This window comes from Betta splendens, chromosome 2 (assembly GCF_900634795.4).
Source record: "Betta splendens chromosome 2, fBetSpl5.4, whole genome shotgun sequence".
In the NCBI taxonomy this organism is placed as follows: domain Eukaryota; kingdom Metazoa; phylum Chordata; class Actinopteri; order Anabantiformes; family Osphronemidae; genus Betta; species Betta splendens.
In genome coordinates, this window is record NC_040882.2 from 14,801,430 (window position 1) to 14,826,761 (window position 25,332).

The window sequence follows — 25,332 nt, forward strand, 5'->3', positions numbered from 1 at the left end:
AAACAATGGCCTGGAAGATGCTTAATCAGATGTTAATCATGGAAATTAACCATGAGCCTGTGATGGTTTATCACATTACATCTAGTGTTGTGTGCTTTTGCGCACATTAAATTAATTATTTCCATCTTCCACTTGAATCTGCAGCAGCTTATAATAAAGGTTCTCACACGTGACGCGTGCATTAGCATCTATTCATGTCTAATGAATGAAGCCATCAGAACATCCCTGACAGATTGTCTCCGAACAGCCGATGTCGTCGGCTGATCGATCTTTTATTCTGGTGTTTAATGACATAACAGCTGACGGACGCCCGTCTGCCTTGCAGCTCTTCCAGAGTTTGACTCTCGCTACTGAACAGCCGCCGCCCTCTGAGCTTCAAGTGCTCGATTTCTTTCAAGACGCAGCGTCTCAGCGGAGAATTGCATTTTTTCCTTTCCTCAAGTCCCAGTCCAGCCTTCCAGCTGGGCTTCCAGCCTCGGCCCCTGCGTGCCCCGATGAACCTCCCTCTGCTCTCAGCTGCATCGCCTGCAGCTGCTGGTCATACGCAGCGCTTTAATTCACATTTTAAAAGAGAAACAACTGGCAACACTCACATTCTGTGCTGAAGTCTGTGTGTGTGTGTGTGTGTGTGTGTGTGTGTGTGTGTGTGTGTGTGTGTGTGTGTGTGTGTGTGTGTGTGTGTGTGTGTGTGTGTGTGTGTGTGTGTGTGTTTATTGACCCTCCTCGCCCCCCGCCCTCTGAAACATTGTCCCGGTTAGATGTGAGAAAACAGAATTGATCTAAAGATAGAAAAGCAGCCGCAGGCTTTGGACTAAACTCGTTTCACTGATGATTTCTCATTTCTCTTGTCTCTCTCTTACTCTGGCTTTCTCTCTCTCTGCCACACACACACACACACACACACACACACACACACACACACACACACACACACACACACGCACATTTCCCTCATACCCATAATGATAACGTTAAAGTCTTTTGTATCTCATTAATCGCCATGGTAACAGTATGGGACCTACTTTTTCTGCCTTCCTTTGTTGGACTCTCTCGCTCACAAACACAGGAGGGTGTTACACGTCCGTTCGACTGCATCTGTACTCACCGCTCAGCTGGACGCCGATGACACGCCGCTCGTGGCCCCTTTGATCTCGCTGCAGCTCGGTCGCCTGCGTTCGCGTGTTTGCGTGCGCTCGTGGGAACGGACGCCGGCGAGTGAGCGTCGGCGTGAAGCCGGGGCGCGGCGCTGGTGCCGGAGCGTCCTCCATCCTCCGGGGCCGTGTGATGGCTGGCTTGTAGCGAGCGACACTGAAGCGTGCGTCTTTACACAAGTGCAGATGGGAACTGAAACGTCCCTAGACCTAAGTACATTGCGTCAGATCCCTGGTAAGTGCAGGAACATCAGTAGAGAGGTCCCTGTGTGAGTGTTCAGATGAGTGTGATGTTGTCAGGGCAGAGACAGCTTCAAAAACCAACAACTACCGCAGGGTTTTCACACGTCACACACCAGCGTCACCTTTTACTCTATATGTAATATAACCTAAACATACAGTAACATTGCTATTGATCAGAGGTAGACGCGATCATGGAGGCACTCTATTTACTTTTGGCCGACTCTCCTCCTTTGTCTCCTCATTCTAAGCCTCCTGAGGTCCAAACGGCCTCTGAAGTGGAGCCACATTAAGCGCCCAATGGTGCATCCTCTGACAGACTCCACAGACGCTGCGTTTGATGGCTGCGATGCAAAGCTTTAGCGTCCGGCTCGGCCGCTGACAGTGACGGCGCTGGCGTGTTTCAGAACCCGAGGCGAGATCACCAGCCTCCTTAACTGACCCCTGACGGAGCGGCCGTGTCATGAGAATCTGTGACGAGCAAAATCAAATGTCTCTCGGATCCCAATAGAAATGGCAACTTTTGTAATAGAGAAAGTGAGCTCATTTTAGAGCATTTATAGCTTAAGCAGATAGAAACAAGCTGAGGGTGGTTCAGTACCAGCTATGGTCAACCAAGCTTCTGCACTCACCTGTTATTGGTGTCTTAATCCATTAGCACCAGAGCTGAAGACAATGAGTCTGGGGTTGCTTTTCTTTACCACTGACCATTACTAGGGTACAAATGGCAGTGTAGCTGTCTGTGCACAACCTTCCTGTTGCTCGTTTAGCCGATCGCCTTGCACCTTGTCTGTTCCTTTTGCCATTTGTGTATAGGTATGCTGTGACACTATAAGAGCTCTATACGAGTGTTTCAGTTTGCACACTTGACCGTTTCTGCCACGCGTGCGTCGTCCTTCTGCAGAGGACGGGTCAAATGGCCACGGCAAAGTCAGAGTCCCAGCGGGGAACAGTGTCTGAAGACAGGTATGAGTCATCGCCTCAGCAGACTTGCACACCTCTGAAAGTGTGTGTGTGTGTGTGTGTGTGTGTGTGTGTGTGTGTGTGTGTGTGTGTGTGTGTCTATCGTAGGGCCGACAGCCAAAAAGGCAGTCAGCTGCAACAGTGAGTCACTCTTAGCTCTATATGAAACAGTTTGGACGAGACATCAGCACACCCTGAGCTGTGAGCGTGCGCACAGGTTTATTTTTATAAATGTGTTTTCATGGACGGTTGTACTGGGCGAACTGCATGTAGCTTGTGAACGCTGGATGCGTGCGACTGCGAGCTCCGTGTTTCTGTCTGACCTTTAGAATTCCCAGTCCGCTGCTGCTTCGCTACAGATCTGCTCACAATGTGTGTGTGTGTGTGTGTGTGTGTGTGTGTGTGTGTGTGTGTGTGTGTGTGTGTGTGTGTGTGTGTGTGTGTGTGTGTGTGTGTGTAGACATAGGGAGAGTGATAAATACAAAGTGAGTGGGGAACAAAGGACTTCAGTGTTTTGCTGGGTTTTTTGTGCAATTTATGTATAACTTAGGCTGATGTCATGAACTGCATTAAAGCGCAAAGGGAATGGAAGCGCGGTTACGACCTCCTCGCTGGCCTCCTCACGTCTGCAGGTCAAAGGTCACTGAGCTGTTCGGCAAAAAAAAAATCCTTTAAGTGCTTTCTAATAGTTGTTGAGTGTGTGAAGCGGTTTTATTACGAGTTTTGTGCCCGAGGATCATGGAATTGATGAATCCTTTGATTGGTTTATCACAGGATCAATACTGAGGCGGCTAATGAAATACACCGTGAAGGAGGTGATTCAGATGAAGCCTTTCTAAATTAACTGGGGCAGAATGCTTAAAAAGGCGGTTAGCTAATCACTGGAAATGTGGAGCAGGTGGTGTTTTAGCTCCGTCTCTGATGTTGCTGGTTTGTCCTTCAGCTCCGCTTGTTGTTTGTTGTTCTTTTTGTGGGCTCTTTGGTTCTTATTGGGGTTTGATCTTTTTCTGGCTCTTTCTCGTTTTTCGGGCTCTTACATCAAAGTCCCTCTGTGTAATTTACAGTATTGGATTGGGAATGGCTTTCTTGGTGCTGAATCACTGAGTGTGGCAAGAATTTACAGTGTGGACATAATTAGTTCTGCTGATCACCACATAGCCAGTGTTTAATCTGTAGCCATATGTTCCAAAGATGCTGATGTGTGCAGATGGTGCTGGTGTGCTGCACTGTTGAATTACCGAGCAAATCAATAAAGCCCGACCGAGGAAAGCCGGACGAGAGCGGAAAACGCTGGGACGAAGGAGCTCGAAGGCAGAGTTAAAGATGCGAGTGATAGGAGGATGAATAGCAGCAGGGAGAGGGTGAAACCCGGGCGCGGGAGCGATGAGGCCAGGGGAAATAAAGCAGCGAGAGTAAGTGTCTGCGGGGCCGAGGTGACGGGATGAGGCGGGCGAGCGCAGAGAAGAGAATGCAGTCAGCAGATAAAGGTGAAGAGGTGAAGCGAGAAATAAAGAGGGGAGGAGAGCGGTGCGGAGCATAGGCTGTGCAGCACTGGACTGCTGGGGGTGGTGGGAAATGGATGGAGCATCGCCATGGAGATGGAGAGTGGAAGATTAAACATAGTTAGAGCGTCATAATGAGTCTGTGAGGCCAAATTCATGCATGGAGCAATTGTGGTGGAGATAAAGAACAGAGTGAAGAGAACAGTGGGTTGATTGATCCATGCGTGTTGGACTGGGATATGAATTGAATAAAGAGCTATACACTAGGTCACTGAGCATTCGGCTGTGAATGAGCGACGTTAGCGACGGGGACGAAGCCGGCCGCGGAGGAGCCGTTTCCGTGCGGCGTGTAGCGTTGATGGTACAGTGATGAGCGCCTCCACACGGAACAGTGTGGAAGGAAGAAGGAGTGGAGGAAGTAATAAAACGCCAAGCGGGGCCTCTACCGTGTTTCCAGAGGGCGCGTTTAATGTTTTCACGCTGTAATTTATAGCAGGACTTGGTCGAGAGCAGACACTCATATATTTGACTCTCGGGCAGAGACGAGGCGACGCAGATGAGATTAGCTAAGGAGCTGTGCGAGCGAGGAGCATCTACATCGAATTGATTTAAGGCTGGATATTTTTAAATTTATGTGAACATACATAAATTATTCATGCGCAGGAAATGTGAGTGTTGGTGTGCAGGATGTCTGTGCAAGATACGGTTATTACTGTACATTTGTGTTCCTACAGTAACAGAGTGTAAATACCAGAGCTTATTCTCAGTCTGCGCCTTAAGCTTTAGTGTGTGTGTGTGTGTGTGTGTGTGTGTGTGTGTGTGTGTGTGTGTGTGTGTGTGTGTGTGTGTGTGTGTGTGCTTGCTTGCAGCAGAGCCAGATGGTGGTGTCAAGTCCAGACCACTGAAATCAACTGCTCTGACATCAGCGCGTTGGAATGAGCCGAGTGTGTGTGTGCGCTGACATGAGGTCATGAGGTCACGGTGACTCGGACCGACTGCACCTGTTCGAAGGCGACTGTAACGTTCTCCTCGCGTTGTCGTCGCTGTCCGTCTGCAGCGGCGGGGGAGCGCTTTCACCCACGGCTGCACACGCTTAAATGAGCGTGCTCAGCATAGCCAACGAGCACACACACACACACACACACACACACACACACACACACGCACACGCACACACACACACACACGCACACACACACACACACACACACACACACACACACACACACCGCACACACACACACGGGCAGCAGCAGTAATTAACAGCTAACTGCGAGAAGCCATTATCGTTACAGAAACGAGGTGGGATCAGACGCTCCCACCTACATAATGGACAATTAGTCTCTGCATCTCAAGTGTCCGACTGGAAACTCAGCGCTTTTCAGGCAACATCAACTCCATCTCCACTGCACCCACAGTCAATCGACTGGATTCCTCCTCTCTCCCTGACAGGAATGGGCATGAAAACAAAAATGTTTTAGTGCAGTTTTTGACGTCTCACAAATCATCGCTGCATCAGCTGGCTGGGCCCCAAAGTTGAGAAATCAGTTGTTTAAATGGACGAGAGCATTTGCATTTGAAATAGGGAGATGGGATTTTTGACATTTTGTCAAACCTCAAAGATCAACAGATAAAGACAAAGATTTTAAACCTAGATTTTAGCTTTTGATTCCACAGACTCTACAGTAAATGCTCAATACACACAAATACATTTAAAGCTGCAATTACTGTTAATGTCGGCCACTAGGGGGCACTGGAAACAAGCTGTAAACGCAACCAGAAAGTTATGATCATGAACATTATGTTGCTGTCGAGTCACTTTGACAACTTCAGTATTAGAGTTTAGTTTAATGGTTTGACAGTGAATGGTATCACTGAAGCCGTACGTTTATCACCACGTCGCAGTGTTCAGGTTTAGTTAGCGTTTAGGTTAATGCAATAAAAGGAGTTTGGATAATGTAAGGAAATAAGTACAAGGTTGTCTGCTGCATAGATATAGAAAGCTTAGCCACTGTCACGGGTTTAGCTAGCCTGATTCTACCATCTAATTTAAACCCACATTGAAGGAAACCGGATTTACTGCACGCGGCATTATCTCGAGGTGGAGCCAAGGCCACGTTCAATAGGGATTTTAATTCAAAGGCTTCAAAGGATGCTTTTATTCCAATGGCCATTTTTCTGGTTAATTTCAAATTAATTTCACCTCAATTTAATTTCACTATATTTTACCTGATTTCCCTTCACCTCTGTTTCGGCATCATTATCAGTTTCACCCTGTCGCGCCGACATTTCACGGTGAAACCCCCCGAGCTCGCCTGCCAGCCAGCGATGGACCGCGTCAGAGCCTGGACAAATTGGGTGAATTGTCCCCTTCAGTCGGGGCCAATGGAGCCCCAGCGAAGGCCGTGGCCGAGCCGCCCGGCATGGCTGCACTCGTCCGTGCACCGGCCAACTCCACAGTTTGCATGAGTCAGGGCCGTGAAAATGGAAATCCCTGTTAGTTCTGTTGTGCATCTCCTCCAGCTCCGTCTGTCTTTTAACCCTCCTTCGTCTTGTCAGGCTCCTCGTTGATACATAAGCAGTTGTTTTCTCCTTTCCCCTCCACTCTCGGCCGCTCCCTCTATTGATTGCGGCTCCCATTAATTAACAGAATTTATTTCTAATCAGGCCCAACACTGATTACCTTGTTCCTGCTCGTGCGGAGCCTGTTACGGACCTCCAAGCACGAGGTCAGAACAGTCAGACTGGACTCGGGCCTCGCTGCAGGATTGATTTGAGCTGCGGGGGCCTTTGTAGCGGCCCGGTCGTTGACGAGTCGGTCCTGCTGTCAACGTGACCCCCCGCAGGCAAAGAAACGTCGCTTCAGGCTCCTAAAGCACGTGTGTGGAAGTCGAGGAACAACTGACGTCATTCAGACGCATTCAGACACCGGCTGCTCGTCACTCAACAGGGCGTCACGTGACATATTGTGCGTCACGGCTCTCTCTGTCGTGTTGGATCCGTGCTGTTTTTGGCCATTTTCCCAAACCCTCCAGATAACGGCTGGGATGAGGCATGTGAAGCCTCGTGGACTGGGCCGTCGGTGGGTCGGTCCATTACGCGCAGCAGCACCCGGCATGTTGCAATCCTGTGCAACGCGTGTTTGGATGCAGCTCAGAGCCGCGTTGTGCTGAATCTAAATGTACATGCCACCTGCCGGTTGTGGTGAGGCTGCAGACGCAGGCTCGTTCACGCGTGAGGCTGAAGCTTCTGGGACGGTGGAGGGCGGGTACTGTCATCTGGGCCTCGTTTCAGCCCGATGTTGGAAGTGAGGGTTTGGGTTTGACGCTGCTTTGCTGTTCCTACAGCAAAATACTTCACACTCCAGCTAAAAGTTCTGCAGTGGATAACTTCCCATTGGATCCTGGCCTGTACTTTCCTCCAATCAATGCTCACACGAGTAACCGGCTAATCCTGCAACTGGGCTCCGCCAGCCGTCAATACGTCAATAGCGCCGCCGCGCAAGCTGTGCCCAAATGAAAAGGAGGCCGGAGAAGGTAAATGTGGGAGGAGACAGTTCACATGTCAGCAAAGCAGCGCGTTGAGGCAGTTCATCCACAGAACCGCTGTGTGTGTGTGTGTGTGTGTGTGTGTGTGTGTGTGTGTGTGTGTGTGTGTGTGTGTGTGTGTGTGTGTGTGTGTGTGTGTGTGGGTAGGTGTGTGACCTTGAGGTAACGAGGTCCATTCAGCTGTTGATTGCCAGGCCGCGCTGCTGGTAATTCTGTGAAATCACTCGCCGCCAAGCCTGGAAAATTTCACCTCCTAATCTGAATCCCCCACCTCTTTTTTATCCTTGATCCTCGGGAACCTCAAAAAAGGAATGAGAGCGGAGAGAGGAAGAGAGAGAGAGCAAAGAGAGTAGAGAGAGATAGGAGAGAGACGGAGCGATAAGATTATTTTCTTCTTCTGGGATAGGCGAGGTCCTCTCTCCCTCTCTCTCTCTCTCTCTCTCTCTCTCTCTCTCTCTCTCTCTCTCTCTCTCTCTCTCTCTCTCTCCCTCTCTCTCTCTCTCCCTCTGCCTCTTTGTCCCTCTCTTCTCAGGCTTTGCCTTCTGGTCCCCGACTGGATTTACCCACCAGCCTCGCTCATCTGTGGCTAAGCCTGTGCCACAGTGGGCCAGTTTTGTGTTTGTTTGTATCGATGTGCGTTACCAGACTAATTGCACCTGTTAAATCTGTTGCCAGCCTCGTTTCTTAGCCGTGCCAGTCATTACGACAGTGACGGGAAAGGTCTGTCCTCCTTCATCTGGCATCGTCTGCATCAGTGAATGTGAGGAAGACATTAGCGTGTGTGTGTGTGTGTGTGTGTGTGTGTGTGTGTGTGTGTGTGTGTGTGTGTGTGTGTGTGTGTGTGTGTGTGGTGACTAGTTTGCCGTCGCTTTAGAAAAGGCTCCATGGGATCGCATTCAGTCAGTTTTTCCTCCTGGTTTGTTTGTCTGGAGGTTTAATTGCACGTGCATCAGTGAGGTATTAGAGCTCCTTGTCCTCCTGCTACCAGTGCATATGCCCACCTACTCACACACCCACGCTCTGTCACAGAGCTCCACTCCCACTCCTAATTACAGCCGGGACGCTGTCACCGCTTTGATTAGCAGGTTCGGGCAGATTGCGAGTGCAGACGCGTGGTTCGACTCCTGAACCCGACGAGGGCTTAATAATAAAAATGAGTATTAGAGACAAGGAAAATAGAATAAATGGCCTTGATCGACCTTTGCTGACGTTGAATCAACCCAAGTTTTTTGCACACTTGTGGGTTTTTTTTTTATTTTCTTGGAAAGAAATTGTCCTTTGTGATTGTTGATGGAAAAACAAATCCCGCTTTTTTCAATCTCCTGATTTCGATTCGCACAGATTGTCACTTGGTGCCGGTCCACTGTCTCTCTCTCTGGCCGCGGTCTGGGTCTGACCGGACCGATCCAAGCAGCAGACTTTCTATTTCTGAGGACGTCTTTATTGCTGTCCGGCCTCAGTCCTGCAGCGTTACCCAGCTACCTCCCTGCTTCGGCAGACAATCGCCCTCACATTACTCTGTTGGATTTCCTGATGAACTTGGCAACTCGCTCTCCCTCCACAATGACAAGCTGTTTATGCCCAGAGGCAGCGAAACGGCCCTAAATCATCATGCTGCTCCGGCTTTTGTGGCCATGCTTTCATGTTGTCTTTCACGCCGACTTGCAAACAGCTCTGTCACTCTATTACTTTTTTTCCACTGTGCATGTGAAAATAATTCTCTTTATCCGTCCTGTCTGCTGTGCCTGTGAGTCTGCTTTTAGGTGAATACTGCAAATTAGCTCAACAAAAGCCCATGCACTAGTTTAGTAGTTGGGACCCAAATGAGATGTCCAGTCTTGAGGACCTGCTAACCTGCTCCCTCTGCTACAGGCTAAACACTAATACCAATGCTATAATTCTTATAAATAATAATGAACACTTTGTTACTACGACTGGATTTGGCCTCTAAGTAGAATAACAGGCCATGCTGCAAACAGCCAGCGTGTTGTTCTGATCTCCACTTTACAGGCTGATTTATGAGGAAAACTCTCTCATCTAATTGATTCAGTTAAGGTCGTCTCTATGAATAATCCGCTAACATTACTCTGGGTTTTTTCTTATGTGGCTGATGCGCGCACGCACACACACACACACACACACACACACACACACACACACACACACACACACACACACACACACACACACACACACACACACACACACACACACTCAGTGCATCACCCACTCGCTTCATATCCGTAATGTTGATGATAATAAGTTTCCTGTCCCATTAATCGCTGTGCTCTCATCACAGGCAGAGACCTGTTCAGTCTGAGCGTCACCACGATGCCAGGTTCAGTCTAACTGTTTAGTACCAGTGCCAAAACGCAAAGCTGCAGCTTTTCCCTGCGTCACGCTGCAGGTGGAAATCTCCTATTTTGCACGTCTTGTTTCCTTTATGAGTCGAAAACCTGAGGGAAAGCTCAGGCTTTTGTCCATAATGCGACTGTAAACAGTCGTCGGATCAATTCAACTGCTGCAATGTTTAATTAATGTAGTGTTTGAAAGATGTTTTTCTCTCTCGTTTGCTTGTTAGTGTTTGCGCTCCATGTTGTGTGAATGAATGATTGTGCTCCACTTTTCCTTATCACACGTCTTTATATCATTTTGTAATTATTACTTAACCACTAAGGAAAAAAGGTTCAATACCTTCAGCTGCAGTGTGTCAGTGGCCTTTTTAGGTCTTAGTCTTTGATTGTTACTTAAAGACATTAGTTGTGTCAGTCTATTGACACAAACTTTATATAAAACATTAATCTTTCAACAAATTAATTTGTTTACAGATTAATTACGGCATTTTGGCTCGATGCAAATCCTTTCTCGAACTGAGGGTTACTACATGACTGATCTTATTTTGTCTATAAATTGTTAATTTTAGTTCACTGAATCACTCGTAATGGGATCTTATGATCTTCTTCAATCAAAAGCCAAAACACAAAATCTGTATTATGACAATAAAATGATAACATCTCAAATAGTAATATTATTAATATTAAAGAATTTCAAAACATGTATAGAAAAGATTACGGATATTAAAGTAAAAGAGTGTTTATTGTTGGTTAAATAGACAGTTAATTTAATTGCTGCTGTATTTTAAAGACAAACAGCTTTAATATGTATAAAACACATTATTATTTTGAATAGAGTGGAATTTTTATAGAAATATCTGAATGCAGTGTGAATCCAGCTAAGGACCGACATAATCCTGAGTGGTGACAGCATGGTCAGATTATGAGTTAATCTGGACACGAACATGTAAAAATCCCCTCACACCCCTGCTCTGTGCGCTCTATCTACAGTATCTGGATCTGGATCAGCATGGATATTTCCTGTGTTTCTGTCATTTAAGGTGGTCTGTATGTTTTCTAGTGGATTGTTTTGAGGGTTTTATTTTAGCGGGGGGGTTCCTGAAAAAAATTCTCTTTAATTTGTAAGTATCAATGTTTTTGTATAGTTTAGCTGTTGGTATTCTCTCTATGTGTGGTTTTTGTTTTGTGCAGACCTCTGTTGTTGTTTTGCTGTTCTATAAATCAGAATTTGCCCGTTCAGTCATCCAACCCCGTTGCTGGATGAGTGGAAAAGGAATCGAGAAAAAAGGACAAACAGAGAAGTGACAAGAAGTAGAAAAAATGGCCGCCTTAAAGAACATGATTGGCCTCGCGCCGTTACCATGGTTACTAATGGGATGCCCACGTTGTTATGGAGAGAGTAAAGACAGGGAGTTTGTGAGTGAAAGAGAAAGAGTGAGTGTGTCTGAGCACTGACAGGTGTCGTGTGTGTTTATTTCACTGCTCTGGGATAGAAAACAGGGATTAGAACGCATTCCAATTATTGCTTGTGCGTTTGCATCTCCCTCTCTTCCCGACTCTCGGAGCCTCACTCTAACTTCCGCTGACGAGTAAACGCACATGCACGAGCAAATGGCCTCCGTCCCTTTCTCTCTATTTCCTCTAAGCTCTCAGTGACAAAGGGATTTTCTTTAGCCCTTTTATTAAGATTGCTGGTATTTGTCACATAGGAGAGATGGGGTGGGGGGGGGTCAAAGGCTTTAGAGATGTGAGTTAGATAGGTGAGAGGGGGGAGAGCAGCGGGAGGGAAGGGAGCGCACGGATGAAAGAGAGCGGCAGAGTGGCATCATCTCTGCAAAGGACGCCTGAGGGAGGAGGAGGATGTTTGTGATGGTAAACTTTTCACCCTCCTGACATTGGACACATGTTAAACGCCCACGCCTGCTTCTTCGATCACAGCTGTGTGGAAATGCTCACGCTAGAAAGTCCCACCTTCCCGACAACCGTCCGAACACAGCGCCGGACTGTGACGAGAGCTCGTTTCCGTTGTTCCCATTCTAAACCTGTAGATCTGTGCTTTTCGGCCCCCGCGGCCACGCTGCAGAGCCACGCTTCACGCCGTGCACGTGCATCGGCCGATCGTCCCACGGAGGCGTTTCTCAGGACGACGCGAGCGGATGAGGAGCAATTAGCTAACGAAGGGGGACAGAGCAGCTTTAAGTCAGACGGTCAGTGGTTCAGAAGGCGATCCGATCCTCCATGCACCGTCTCCCTCCTCCCCGCGGCTGCGCCCACTCACGCACCGCGGCCGATAACTCATCCGAAGTCGGCCTCAGCAACGGAGCTCTGGGCTGCGGCCGCGATCGCACGTGAATGATGCACGCACCAATATAACCGGTGGACACGCGCATGCGGCGGAGCTGCAGGAGCACGTCTGTGACCTTCACCGTCATCCACACCACAGTAACTGCACAAATGAACCTCTTCAGAGAGTGGCCTTCGCTAAAACTGAAGTATTTTACACTCAGCCTTATCACCGTCCACCTGCTGCTGTTCATCAGGCTGCTTTTACCGTAAGTTAGAATTCTCCATGGGATCTAATCAGAGCTGGAAGGCAGCCCTGCTTCCGCTCCCTTCTCTCCGGCCTCACACTTTGCCTTCTTTGACCCGCTGCAGCTCGCATGTCGTTTCCCGCGTCGTCACGCGTGTGTGACACACATACGCTAAACATCCACGCCCGCCGCCGAGTAGATCAAGCGTTCCACTTCCTGAGATGCGTATTTAAGCGAATGACTTTCCACCTCCAGAGTTGAGTGAGTGTCACGCCCCTGGACCCTGACACACACACACACACACACACACACACACACACACACACACACACACACACACACACACACACACACACACACACACACACACACACGCTCCCTCTCATCATATCATGCATCATCTTCTCCTGTATTGATGTCACACTCTATTAAAAGCCTTTTAACCCCATTTGGCTGATGTCCTCGCCTACACACAGTCTCCCGTGTTAATGCAGCGTGCTAATGAAGGGACGGCGAGGAGGAAAACATTAAAGACAGCAGAACTTTGGCTGCAGGCTCACATCTTTGTACTTGACGCGTTTTTATCTTCCACAGGTCCCTCGTGAAGGATAAAAACTCTCACAAACAGAGAGAACTGGGTATAAAGGGATGGAAGAGAGTGGAGTTTTATTGAGACGGGATAATTTGAACGCGCAGTGACTTTGTGGCCTGTGGTGAATTTAGACGCTTTATTTTCTGGGAGCAGAGAACAACAGACTGTGTTTGAACTTTACTTCATTTGGTTCGATAGTCTGCCACAAGACATCTTTCTGTAGAGTCATATATTTTTTTTTTTTAAACGAGGATTAGGATTATATGGGGCAGAGCAGAATAAAAGGGTGGAGAATAAGCGGGAGAGAGTTGTGACTGAAGGCGGTGGGATTACACACTCCCTCGTCCAGTTTGACCTCCGTGACCTTGACCTCAGGCTTGATCTGACGCTTACTGCTAAGACTGACATCTGTAGTGTGTGTGTGTGTGTGTGTGTGTGTGTGTGTGTGTGTGTGTGTGTGTGTGTGTGTGTGTGTGTGTGTGTGTGTGTGTGTGTGTGTGCCTATCACACTGGACCGCAGTGTGTTTGCTCAGTCATGGGTGTGCGTGTGATGATGGATGAGCCCATTTGCAGATCGATGCTGTGCACGGTCCTGCAGGGGGGAGAAACACCCGATGACCGGCTGGCCCCGAGCACCGGACGCACACACGCCGCCGCCCTGACGCCAACACCGCCGTTAAAGGATCGTTTCGCTGTCATTGATCTGTCTCCACCTGCGTTTAACTGTCTCACCCTCGGAGGGGAGCGCTCGGACGGCCGCCATCTTTGTCACAGAGCAGAGGTGGAGGAGCCGCTGCTCTAACATCACAGATTCTACGGGATCTTGGTCGTTCTCGCTCCATCCGGGCCGCTCTCCGCTGCCCGGGCTGCTTTTCGCAGCACCCTCTAACGCGCTCGGACAGCTGTGTCCACGGCCCAGTGACACGTTCTCACTATCGCCCTTAAATCTGCCTAATTACGCATCTCATCAGCTCTTCAGCCGCTCCACGGCTGTGACGCCACGTTGCCTCTTGTCCTTCGGGCTTTTCTTCATCTCTCTGCACTCTTTCTTTTGGGTTCATGGAGCCTCTTGGTTCCGGCCCCCTCCACCTTCGTCCCTTTGCGCTCCCATCCCTCATCCTCTCGCTTCTCTGTGTTGCGTCATTCTTGACTCCTCTTCCTGTCTAAGTCGCCACACTGCTCCCTCCTACCGCAGTAAGAGCTCCCTGCTGGGCTGTCTGCCCCCCCAGAGATCGGTCACGCATGCACAGACACACACACGCCTCCTCGTGCACACGCTCACACCGGCCGCGCCACCAGTAACTGTGCACTGGAGCAGTTACACGCTGACGATGTGGCATAGTGCTGCTCTCTCTGTCCGCGTGGAACGGTGCAATAGCGATGAGTGATGTGGAGAAGAGATAGATGGAAAAGGCAAAGGGGGACAGGAGGAATGAGCAGCATGAACTAATGACAGTGGGAATGAGGTGAATCAAACGTCATTTAACCCTCAGACAACATGAGGTACGTGTGTGCGTGCTGTGATTCACAGCGTCTGTGATGTGAAACGAATCAACAGCTGTGGTCGATGCTCTTACTTTGGTTCAGTAGACTGGTCAGAGATTGTGTGTGTGTGTGTGTGTGTGTGTGTGTGTGTGTGTGTGTGTGTGTGTGTGTGTGTGTGTGTGTGTGTGTGTGTGCGTGTGCGTGCGTGTGCGTGTGTGTGCGTGTGCGTGTGTGCGTGTGCGTGTGTGTGTGTGTGTGTGTGGGCCTGAATATGTGTGTTGTCTGCCTTCATCTTATCCCGTCGCCCCCTCTGGCATTTGTTATACTTTTCATAACATTTTCCAGATTCACATTTGTCGCCGTCTCTCGTCTTTGTTCCGCCGCTCTTCTCGCAGCCCTATTTCTTGTCATAATTGTTTATTGATGCACCGTCCTTTTATTTTGCAGCTCAACGCTGTTACGACTTGCTTCGGGGGGGTTTCAAGTTGTCGTCCGCTAATTTCAGTCTTGGTTGCTGTTGCCGACTGATCGTTACAGCAGCTGCATGAGCAGCTACTTTGCTAGATTTACGATAAAGCAGCGTCTCACGAGTCTGTTTAAAGTCGAGTAGGAGAGTTCAGTGTCTTCACCTACATTCACTCACAAACCTCCTCAGATGATCTGACCCTGTTATTGTATTAATGTAAATGTCATTTAATTGAACATTTACAAATGTCCTTCCTGCGCAAATACATGAGCATCACTGAGAGCTGTGAAAAAGTCAGCAGGTCAATTTGTGTGTGTGTGTGTGTGTGTGTGTGTGTGTGTGTGTGTGTGTGTGTGTGTGTGTGTGTGTGTGTGTGTGTGAGAGAGAGAGAGAGAGAGAGAGAGTGCTGTCACATTGATTCATGTCTTGTAAGCAAAAGCCTTGGGGACTTTAAGATGTTATTTAAAGATTTGAGCTTAGACTCACTGGTTGAAAAAAGATAACAGACAAATAAAACAGTGCTTCAAATGTGACTTTCATGCAAAGCATATAGTGCAAGCCATGATGAGCTAAGGAATGAGTGATGGACAACTTTTGGACTTGGTAATAATTGGATCAATCAGATGTATTTACATATTGTTCTCTGCAACAGCCGCAGATTTGTTTCCGAATGCGGAACCACATGGAACCGCACAGAACCACATGAAACCACATAGAAGGAGGAGACGAGGCTGCACCGAGTAGAGGTGTGAAGGCAGAGACCCAGAGGATGTGAAGAGGTGCCAGAAACTGAAGTGAAGTGGCGAGTGCCATGTGTAGGCGGGCAGAGAGTTAGAAAACAAAGGGACATGGGCTCACACACATACTGTGGATGTAAAAGACGAGGGGGAGACCAGAGCGTGAGCAGCGAGAGAACGGGAGATTTAATGAAGCAAGTCAAGGAGCGGGAACGAACAGAAGCAGGAAGAAGACTGGGCGCTAATAAAAGAGGATCCTGAGTAACAATGACGCCGGCTGTGCACTTGTGTTGTGGTTGCACTTCACTAACTAGATCACTGATTTTACATCCTACATGAATTCGAGTTACGCTCCTCTGGTCCCAGGACCGGGCTCGGACCGGGCCTGCTGGCTGCTTCATCCCCACATTAGTCACAGAGCTGCAGACGCTCACGTTTCATGAGTGAGCGAGCGAGTTCTTCAAGTTTGAGTCAGAACCGAACCCTTAGAACGCTGAAATCTAACGCTAACCTGCACACGCCTAAACCTGTATGTGATTTGATGTGAGTTTGATGCCGTCCCTGACGTCTGTCGCCTGTTGTGCTGTGGGTCCGTCCCAGCTGGACTCAAACCTAGTGTATTAGTTATGTTCAAGATCCTCCACAAGTGATGCAAACATCACTCGCTGAAGCGGTTCTGATACCAGAATGGTTATAAAAAAATGAGAGTGAGGGAGAGGGGGGAGAGGAGGGAGGCGGCAGCGGCGGGATAGATGACGGAGGAGAGAAGCGAGCCGGGCATTGAAGTGACAGGTTGTTGTCAGAGCAGCGAGACCCAGGAAGATAGATGAAGACAGGGTCAGCAGCTCCCTGCTAATGTCGCGACAGATGACTAAGTGTGCGTATTTGTGCATAGGTGAGTGTCTGTGTGACCGAAGTCTGGGTCAGCAGTTCTCCCTCCAAGGCTGGCTGAGTGTGTGTCTGTGTCAGCGCGTGAGAGCGTTTCAGTCCAAGGTCGACAACTTTTGCACTCAGAGGCTCCGCGTGTTGTCTGTTTGCTGTATTTTAGTGTGGTTTCGCCCGTTTCTGTTCAGGTATCTGCACATTTGACCCGCTGGTGCCACTTTGAACGGCGCCCCCTGCTGTTCTTGTGTCAAGTCGTGCATCTAGTACGACTCTTCTGTCAGAATTAAAACCTAAAAATAAAACTTTGATTTACTTTTCTCATCATTCCTCCCTGCTGCACCTTCAGCTTTGTTATTGTTTATTGACTTTATTATTTTAACTTCATAACAGATGTGTCTTCATAATAACTTTTCAAAATGGCTCGGGTTTCATTTAATCCACTTTAGGACCACCTTCCACCTACTGCTGTTACTCTTAGTCACAGATTTTTATTGACAGTCCATCTAAGTCACAGTGTTTCTCATCATCTTGTGCTTTTACCTTCATTTTGTACTTGGGCTTATTTAAAAGCAGCAGAGGGTGTTTTGCAAGCAATAAAAATAGAACGAACTGAGAGAATCTATTAAGTCGTGTGGATAAAAGCTTTAGCTATTGATCCGTTTTTTCTTTTCTCTGTAGAAACACGGATTTTGGTCACCTCACGCCAAGCTGACCCGTGGAGCCCAACAGAGTCCAGTGAAGGCCTGGCTGCATCAGCACCAACTGCAGCAGCCATGACTCTCAGCTCGCCTCGCCTCCCTTCCCTCCTCTTCCTCCTCCCCGCATTTCTACTCCTGTCCTGCCCTGGATCGGTGCGGGCGGGTTCTGAAAACTGTTCAGCTGTTGGAGACGCCTGTCAGGAAGGTGGGTGTTGGAGGGATCAAACAACAACATCACAACATGCTTTAATCCCAGATTAAAATCTTAAAACAAATAAAAACTACCTGTGGCGAGATAGCAGCTGATTGAGCCCCGTGGGCGTTTTCATAGAACAGGAACCATAGATCCTGGGCTCCACTATCACTAATGCAAACCTCCGATTGTGGTTTCCAGGAGTGGTGCTGCCCGTGTGGAACCCTCAGAACCCGTCCGTAGGGGACAAAGTGGCACGCGCCATCGTCTACTTTGTGGCGCTCATCTACATGTTCCTGGGAATGAGCATCATAGCGGACAGGTTTATGTCATCCATAGAGGTGGGCAAGATAAGAACAAGTTACTCCCCACAACTATACATGACTCTGGAGTCCACTGCTCTAATGCTTCCTTTGTCTATCGGCATCTCAAGGTTATAACCTCCCAGGAGAAAGAGATCACCATCAAGAGGCCAAATGGAGAGACCACCACTGCCACAGTCAGGATCTGGAACGAGACTGTTTCGAATCTCACTCTAATGGCCTTGGGCTCCAGTGCCCCTGAGATACTGCTGTCTGTTATTGAGGTCGGAACAATATGAGCCAGTTGGTTACGCATTCGATTAGCTGATACACAATGTAATGGGAGCACCGTAATCGGATTTTCACCCCTCTCCATAGGTGTGCGGCCACAATTTCGAGGCTGGCTCCCTGGGTCCCAGCACCATCGTGGGCAGCGCCGCCTTCAACATGTTCGTCATCATCGCCCTGTGTGTGTATGTGGTCCCCGACGGAGAAACGCGCAAAATCAAACACCTCCGGGTGTTTTTCGTCACGGCAGCGTGGAGCATCTTTGCTTATATCTGGCTCTACCTAATTCTCAGTGTCTTCTCACCTGGAGAGGTGGAGGTGAGGGTGGAGGGAATGTTGCAAACAGATAGGGAAGTTTGTTCACTTATAATGATGGCGGTGACCCTATGTCCTCTCTGCTTTAGGTATGGGAGGCCGTGCTGACCTTCCTCTGCTTCCCCTTGTGTGTGGTCCAAGCTTGGGTGGCCGACCGCCGGCTCCTCTTCTACAAGTACGTCCGGAAGCGTTACCGTGCCGACAAGACCCGCGGCATCATCATTGAAACGGAGGGAGGGGCGGATGGAGGGCTGGGAGGGATGGATGGAGGGGGGGGAGCACTGGGACTGGGTGGGTTCACCAAGATGGACATGCTGGAGCTGGACGGACAGATGGCGTTGAACTGTCACAGTGGGATGGACGGAGGGATGATGGAGGAAGGAGGAGCCAAGGACGAGGAGGACGAGGCCAGGAGGGACATGGCGAGGACGCTGAAGGAGCTGAAGCAGAGGCATCCGGAAAAGGACATGGAGCAGCTGATTGAGATGGCCAATTATCAGGTTAGCAAGAGAGCTAACACGCATGAAGTTAGTAAGAACTGAATATTGGACATATGTTTGAAGAATTACTGAACATTGTGCATACAGTAGGTGTTTATTCAGGTTTTGGTCACATTTGTGCTAGCTTAGCTTAACACTGACTGAAAACTGGAAGCAGGTTAGCTTGGGTCGCTTCCACAAGCTAACAAATGTGAACATACTGTAGGTTCTTAAACTACCTGACTCGTGGCTATGATTATCTGAACTGGTGTCAATATTTCTCAAATAGAGAAAAAAAAACAACTTATATTAAGGTTTATGTTCAGCAATTCCCAGGAAGCGGAGCAGCTAACAGAGCTTTGGCAGCTAGCGCCATCAGGATGATGAGGATAATGTTGTTTTATTCTGTGTGCTGACAAGACCATTAGTCCCCAGAATGGAAAGTGCAATTGACTTGACTGACAGCAGTGTAACATGCAACCCCTCTGTCACCCAGGTGACGTTTTACCCGGTAAGTTACGTAACATGTGAGAGCACGTGAGCTAGAAACCTGTAGCCTGGTGAAAATGTTGACGGTGTTGCTAAAAATCAGCACGTGAAGCACGTTAGTGGCCTGTATTGGTTGTTTTTAGAGTTCGCCCTACACGACATAGTCCTTGATTAGCGTTTCCGTTTGAGTCCTTTAGTTACTTAACCGTAGCAGCAGCTCTCCTCCCCCCCGCCAGCCCCCCCCCCACTCCCTCGCCGCCTCCCTAAGCCGTGTCAAGGTGCTGGCGAGCCTAGCAGGGAATGAAAGGTGTTTGGCAGGCGGCGCTGCACCGGGCAGGTCCCAGCTGTTTGTTTGTATTCAAGCCGCCCTCTCTTCGCAGCTACTCCCACAGCCTGCTGCTGTAAATAAGAATGACAGCTGCCCCGTAGAATAAACTCGCTGGGTAAGCTGGGTAAATTAAGCTTCTTGGGGTTGTAATAATTTTTTTAAACTCAGCCATCAGGGAACTTGGTCCGTCTTTGGAGGGTGTTTTAAGTAAATAACCAAATTTAAATCCATTTCAGCATTTTCAGGTCTAATAATCTAATCACATTTAATCTAATGAAATGCACAATAGAGTTCATTTTGCACTCATGCCCTTTACTGGTGTCTTTGTGTAGATATGTGAGGTTTATACTCTGTAAAGTTTGCAGTTAAAAAATATAGAAAGCCACAATATGATACTGTATGAAAAGGCTAACCATGTAAGGTTGTTGCTCTTTGTTAGTGTTTTTATACTGACATATAGGTTATCCTCACATTCAGAACTCCAGCATACAACCTATTAGGCCTTTATAATAACTCCCTGAATCTGTGGTGACCTTTGACCTCATCTTTCACTGGAGATGTAAGAAGAATTTCCCAGGAGAGACTGATTGCTTGACCTTTGAAGGAACAGTATGTGGCAACAACAACAGTTTTAAAGGCGCACTGCAGTCCTGATTAGACACATCCCACAGAGCCCAGGCTCATACAGTCGACGAAGGACAAGCAACGTACGGTAGTTGAGTGAGTGTCTGATATTAATGTCAGTTGTCAAAGGTCTCAATTACTTAAAAGAAGCATTAGAAGCATATTGTACCCGATACATTTGTAAGTATAACTAGGGGATTTCAGCTGTTTTATATCTAACAACCAGTTTTAAAGTAAAGTCACACAAATTGTAATTACATAGATACATTTTGATTTTGTGGGGCAGGTCCTGATGCAGCAGCAGAAGAGCAGAGCATTCTACCGTATCCAAGCGACCAGGATGATGATCGGCGCCGGCAATATCCTGAAGAAGCACGCCGCCGACCAAGCTCGCAAGGTGAAACCTTCCCCTCCATAAGCATTTCACTGGAAACGTGCAGCTACAGGACAGACAGCGCTTGACGTGTGTGTTAATGTCAGGTGGTGAGCAGCCATGAGACCCAGGCCCAGGAGGACGACCCTCACACCATCAAGATGGAGTTTGAACCGTCTCTGTACCAGTGCTTCGAAAACTGTGGCTCCCTGAAACTGACCGTTTCCAGACACGGAGGGGATCCTGGAGCTACCGTCAAGGTAATGAGTTCAGTTCACACACGTTGTTTTAATATTTCACAGTTCAAAACTTTGCTCACAATCAAGAAGAAACATTTGTTTTGACCGCGGCGATGTGATGATGTGCTTCCTGTTAAGTCACCCTGCGTGTGATCAAGGCTTCTTTAGTTACAGACTGATTAGTTCATCAGACGTGATTAATGAACAGGCTTCATTTGGTTTGTTCATGCACAGCGCTGGCAAGGTGTGTGTGTGTGTGTGTGTGTGTGTGTGTGTGATAAATGCATCTGTTCATCAAACACAGTGTGTATCTGAAGCAGAGAAACACGGATCTTCACTGGACTCAGATCACTCACGTCCTTGGCAGCCGTCCTAGTGTTGGTCTGATCTTGCTCATAACTCGTTGTCACCTCCCGAGACTTTGAGCATCTCTGTTCTCTGTCTGGTCAGATGCTGGTAATGCGATGCCAGTCTTTGATGACGAGAGGCTAAAAAGCTCAACTGGAGGCACAGTAGAAAATGTTTTCCGCGCTCAGATTTCCGTTCCGCTTTTAACTTTAAGAAAACACAACGTTTTCCAGTGGCTCATTGATCCAGGGCTTCACTGAGTCCTGATAGCCTCGCCAACGTCTACTGGAGACAGTCCATCTGCTCGCTGCTCCCACTGGAGCCTTGAGCCGTCAGGCTGCATGCACACAAACGAACGCAACAGAGGAGTCGTCTGATGTCACGACCTCAGTCTGGCCTGTTTGTCAAGTGTCCTGTTCAGCCCACACGCAGGCTCTTCAGCTGCGGTGACACAGCAGCAAATGGAAGATGAAGAAGTGACGTTCACAACTTGTGACTGGCTGACGAGGCTACTGGTGTCTGGCATCGTGATCAGATAAACACATGACATGTTAACAATCCTGCATAATACTATATATATATATCTATATATGCTATATATATGTGATATATATATATATATATATATATATATATATGTGTGTGTGTGTGTGTGTGTGATATATATATATATATATATATACAGTCAGGACCATAAATATTTGGACAGAGACACAATTCTTCTAATTTTGTTTCTGTACATTACCACAGTGAATTTTAAATGAAACAACTCAGATGCCATTGAAGTGGAGACTCTCAGCTTTAATTCCATGGGTTGAACAAAAAGATTGCATAAAAATGTGAAAAACTAAAGCATTTATTAAACACAATCCCTTCATTTCATGGGCTCGTAAGTAATTGGACAATTCCCTTGTTATGTCATTATGAGTGAAGCAGATAAAAGGCCTGGAGTTGATTAGAGGACTCGTGTTTACATTTTGAAGATTTTGCTGTGAACAGACAACATGCGGTCAAAGGAGCTCTCCATGCAGGTGAAACGAGCCATCATTAAGCTGAGAAAACAGAAAAAAACCATGTGAGAAATTGCTACAGTATTAGGAGTGGCAAAATCAACAGTGTGGTACATCCTGAGAAAGAAAGAAAGCACTGGTGAACTTAGCAACGCAAAAAGACCTGGACGTCCACGGAAGACAACAGTGGTGGATGATCGCAGAATCATTTCCATGGTGAAGAGGAACCCATTCACAACAGCCAACCAAGTGAACAACACTCTCCAGGAGGTAGGCGCATCAATATCCAAGTCTACCATAAAGAGAAGACTGCATGAAAGTAGATACAGAGGGTACACTGCAAGGTGCAAGCCACTCATAAGCCGCAAGAATAGGAAGGCCAGATTGGACTTTGCTAGAAAGCATCTAAAAAAGCCAGCACAGTTCTGGAAAAACATTCTTTGGACAGATGAAACCAAAATCAACCTCTACCAGAATGATGGCAAGAGAAAAGTATGGAGAAGGCGTGGAGAAGCTCATGATCCAAAGCACACTACATCATCAGTAAAACACTGTGGAGGCAGTGTGATGGCCTGGGCGTGCATGGCTGCTAGTGGCACTGGGACACTAGTGTTTATTGATGACGTGACACAGGACAGAAGCAGCCGAATGAATTCTGAGGTGTTCAGAGACATACTGTCTGCGCAGATCCAGGTGAATGCAGTCAAACTGATTGTGCGGCGTTTCATAATACAGATGGAGAAACGACCCAAAACATACAGCCAAAGCAACTCAGGAGTTTATTAAAGCAAAGAAGTGGAATATGCTTGAATGGCCAAGTCAGTCACCTGATCTTAACCCAATTGAGCATGCATTTCACTTGTTGAAGACTAAACTGCAGACAGAAAGGCCCACAAACAAACAGCAACTGAAAGCCGCTGCAGTAAAGGCCTGGCAGAGCATTCAGAAGGAGAAAACCCAGCATCTCTTTATGTCCATGAGTTCAAGACTTCAGGCTGTCATTGCCAACAAAGGGTTTTCAACCAAATATTAGTAATGACCATTTTATTTTCAGTTATTTCATTTGTCCAATTACTTACGAGCCCATGAAATGAAGGGATTGTGTTTAATAAATGCTTTAGTTTTTCACAGTTTTATGCAATCTTTTTGTTCAACCCATGGAATTAAAGCTGAAAGTCTGCACTTCAATGGTATCTGAGTTGTTTCATTTAAAATTCACTGTGGTAATGTACAGAAAGAAAATTAGAAGAAATTTGTCTCTGTCCAAATATTTATGGTCCTGACTGTATATATAGTCCAAAAGTCTGAGAATTATTTTCATTGTTTCATTATTTCATTATTTATAAGCGTGTGACTGTGGCCAGTATTAGGTCAGACCTTTATTAAACGCCTTAGTGTTGGATGAAGGGGTTAACAGACTTGCTTGTGGAGAGAGGACACAGAAAGTTTGTTATATTATCTTCAAAGTCTTTATTATCAGTCTGTATCTGACCAGAGGGCCCAGTTTAATGAAGCTGTTTTTCTTCTTCTCTCACCCTCTGTTCCCATCTCTCCAAATGCCTCCCCTCCTTTTTTTCATTCTGGCATCGCCTCCATCTCCCTCCTCTCCTCTGCTCTCTCCCTTTTGTGTTCCTCTGCCCTTTTCCCTATCTGTTCACTTCGGTTTCATCTGCGATGCCTTTTTCCGTTCCCCTCTTGCCCCCCCCGGCCCTCGTTCCGTTCCGCTCCCCCGTCTACTATCTGCGTGCTCCTGTCTCCCCCAGGTGGATTATCGCACAGAGGACGGCACGGCCAACGCAGGTTCGGATTACGAGTTCGCAGAGGGAACTCTGCTGTTCAAGCCGGGGGAGACGCTCAAAGGTAAAAGCGGTGACAGCAATAAATTATGACATATTTTCAAAACACATGTCATGAGAGCCAGGCTCGAATCGCCGAGGTACTGGGGGCAGATTTTTCCCCCCTCTATGTGTAAAGTCAACATCCTAAAGCGACGTGCCATTCTCTTACCAGAAATCACAGTCGGGGTAATTGATGATGACATCTTTGAGGAAGATGAGTATTTCTACGTCCATCTCAGCAACCCTCGGGTGGTTGGGTACCCAGAAGTGGGCCCCGCCCCCCTGGACGCCAGTACCACCCCCAAAGCTGTACTGGGAGACAACCACACTGCCACCGTGACCATCTATGACGATGATCATGCAGGTAGGAGCCACTCCCTCATGCTTTGCTGCAATAAACTTAATATATTGACTTTCAACGTACAGTACCTGGTGTAAAAATCATATCATATAAGGTCAAGTCAAGAGGTTCTGTCCATCTTCTTGAGGTGGCAGCTTTTTAATGGAGGTCGCGGCTCACCCGGTTGTGTAGCACAGCTCAGCCCTCTGCATCATTAGTGACTTAGTCCTGTGTTTTTACGTGTCACCAGTGTCCATCACAGATGCCTTTTGTCGCATGAAAATTCTTTGAACATTTTTAGTTTCATTTACAGTAGATGTACTGTAGGCTGGAATATGTGAAGTTGTTTTTAGACAGCGCCGGTCCAATGCAGGATGAGTTGTTCTACCAAAACTGAGTGTACTCTGGAAATCCATTAAATTATGTTACAACAAAGCTTCATAAAGAAGCGTCCCTCTCATTGGTGCCACATACTCATTTACAGGACTTCAAAGTGAATGAAAGTGTGGGAGGATCAGCGGAGGGTGGGCGTTATCCAATGCTTATCATCTTTTATCCAGAGAGAGTGGGTGGCATCTCTATTATGCTCTCTATATATACCATGCACCTAGGAGAGCAAGCTAGCAAGCGAGCGCGTGGGTGTTTGTCAACCACATCATTCACGTCTTTCTAGTGTTTCACGTCCTTTGTGTTTTTGTTTTCGCAGGCATCTTTACCTTCGAGAGTGCCAGTCAGCGGGTGAGCGAGAGCGTCGGCGTGATGGAGGTCAAGGTTCTCCGAACGTCCGGGGCCCGAGGCCTGGTGGCCGTCCCCTACCGGACCCTGGATGGCACGGCCAAAGGGGGCGAGGACTACGAGCTGGCGGCCGGAAAGCTGGAGTTTCAGAACGATGAGACCATGTGAGTGCAGGGGTGTCGCCAGGAAGCGATGCCGCCTTTGGGAATTTGAATACGCGGAGGTGACGTGTGTTTCCCAGTATGTCCACGGACCACGCAGCTGTCCTATAATTTAGCT

General features: G+C 47.8%; 1 protein-coding gene across 3 annotated transcripts in view; it reads left to right on the forward strand.

Annotated features, from left to right (window-relative positions):
* The window catches only part of slc8a4b (solute carrier family 8 member 4b), a 59,734-nt gene that overhangs the window by 10,126 nt on the left and 24,276 nt on the right, over positions 1-25,332 (forward strand). For all 3 annotated transcript variants that reach the window (XR_008693282.1, XM_029127881.3, XM_029127891.3), the window contains exons 2-11: positions 17,133-17,357; positions 17,547-17,686; positions 17,779-17,931; positions 18,026-18,253; positions 18,340-18,750; positions 20,457-20,567; positions 20,651-20,803; positions 23,904-24,000; positions 24,151-24,342; positions 25,025-25,217. Coding sequence is in view for 2 of the 3 variants with exons in the window: in XM_029127881.3 (XP_028983714.1) it covers positions 17,133-17,357; positions 17,547-17,686; positions 17,779-17,931; positions 18,026-18,253; positions 18,340-18,750; positions 20,457-20,567; positions 20,651-20,803; positions 23,904-24,000; positions 24,151-24,342; positions 25,025-25,217 (1,903 nt within the window). In the remaining variant the exon portion in view is untranslated. The remainder of the gene's footprint in view (positions 1-17,132; positions 17,358-17,546; positions 17,687-17,778; positions 17,932-18,025; positions 18,254-18,339; positions 18,751-20,456; positions 20,568-20,650; positions 20,804-23,903; positions 24,001-24,150; positions 24,343-25,024; positions 25,218-25,332) is intronic.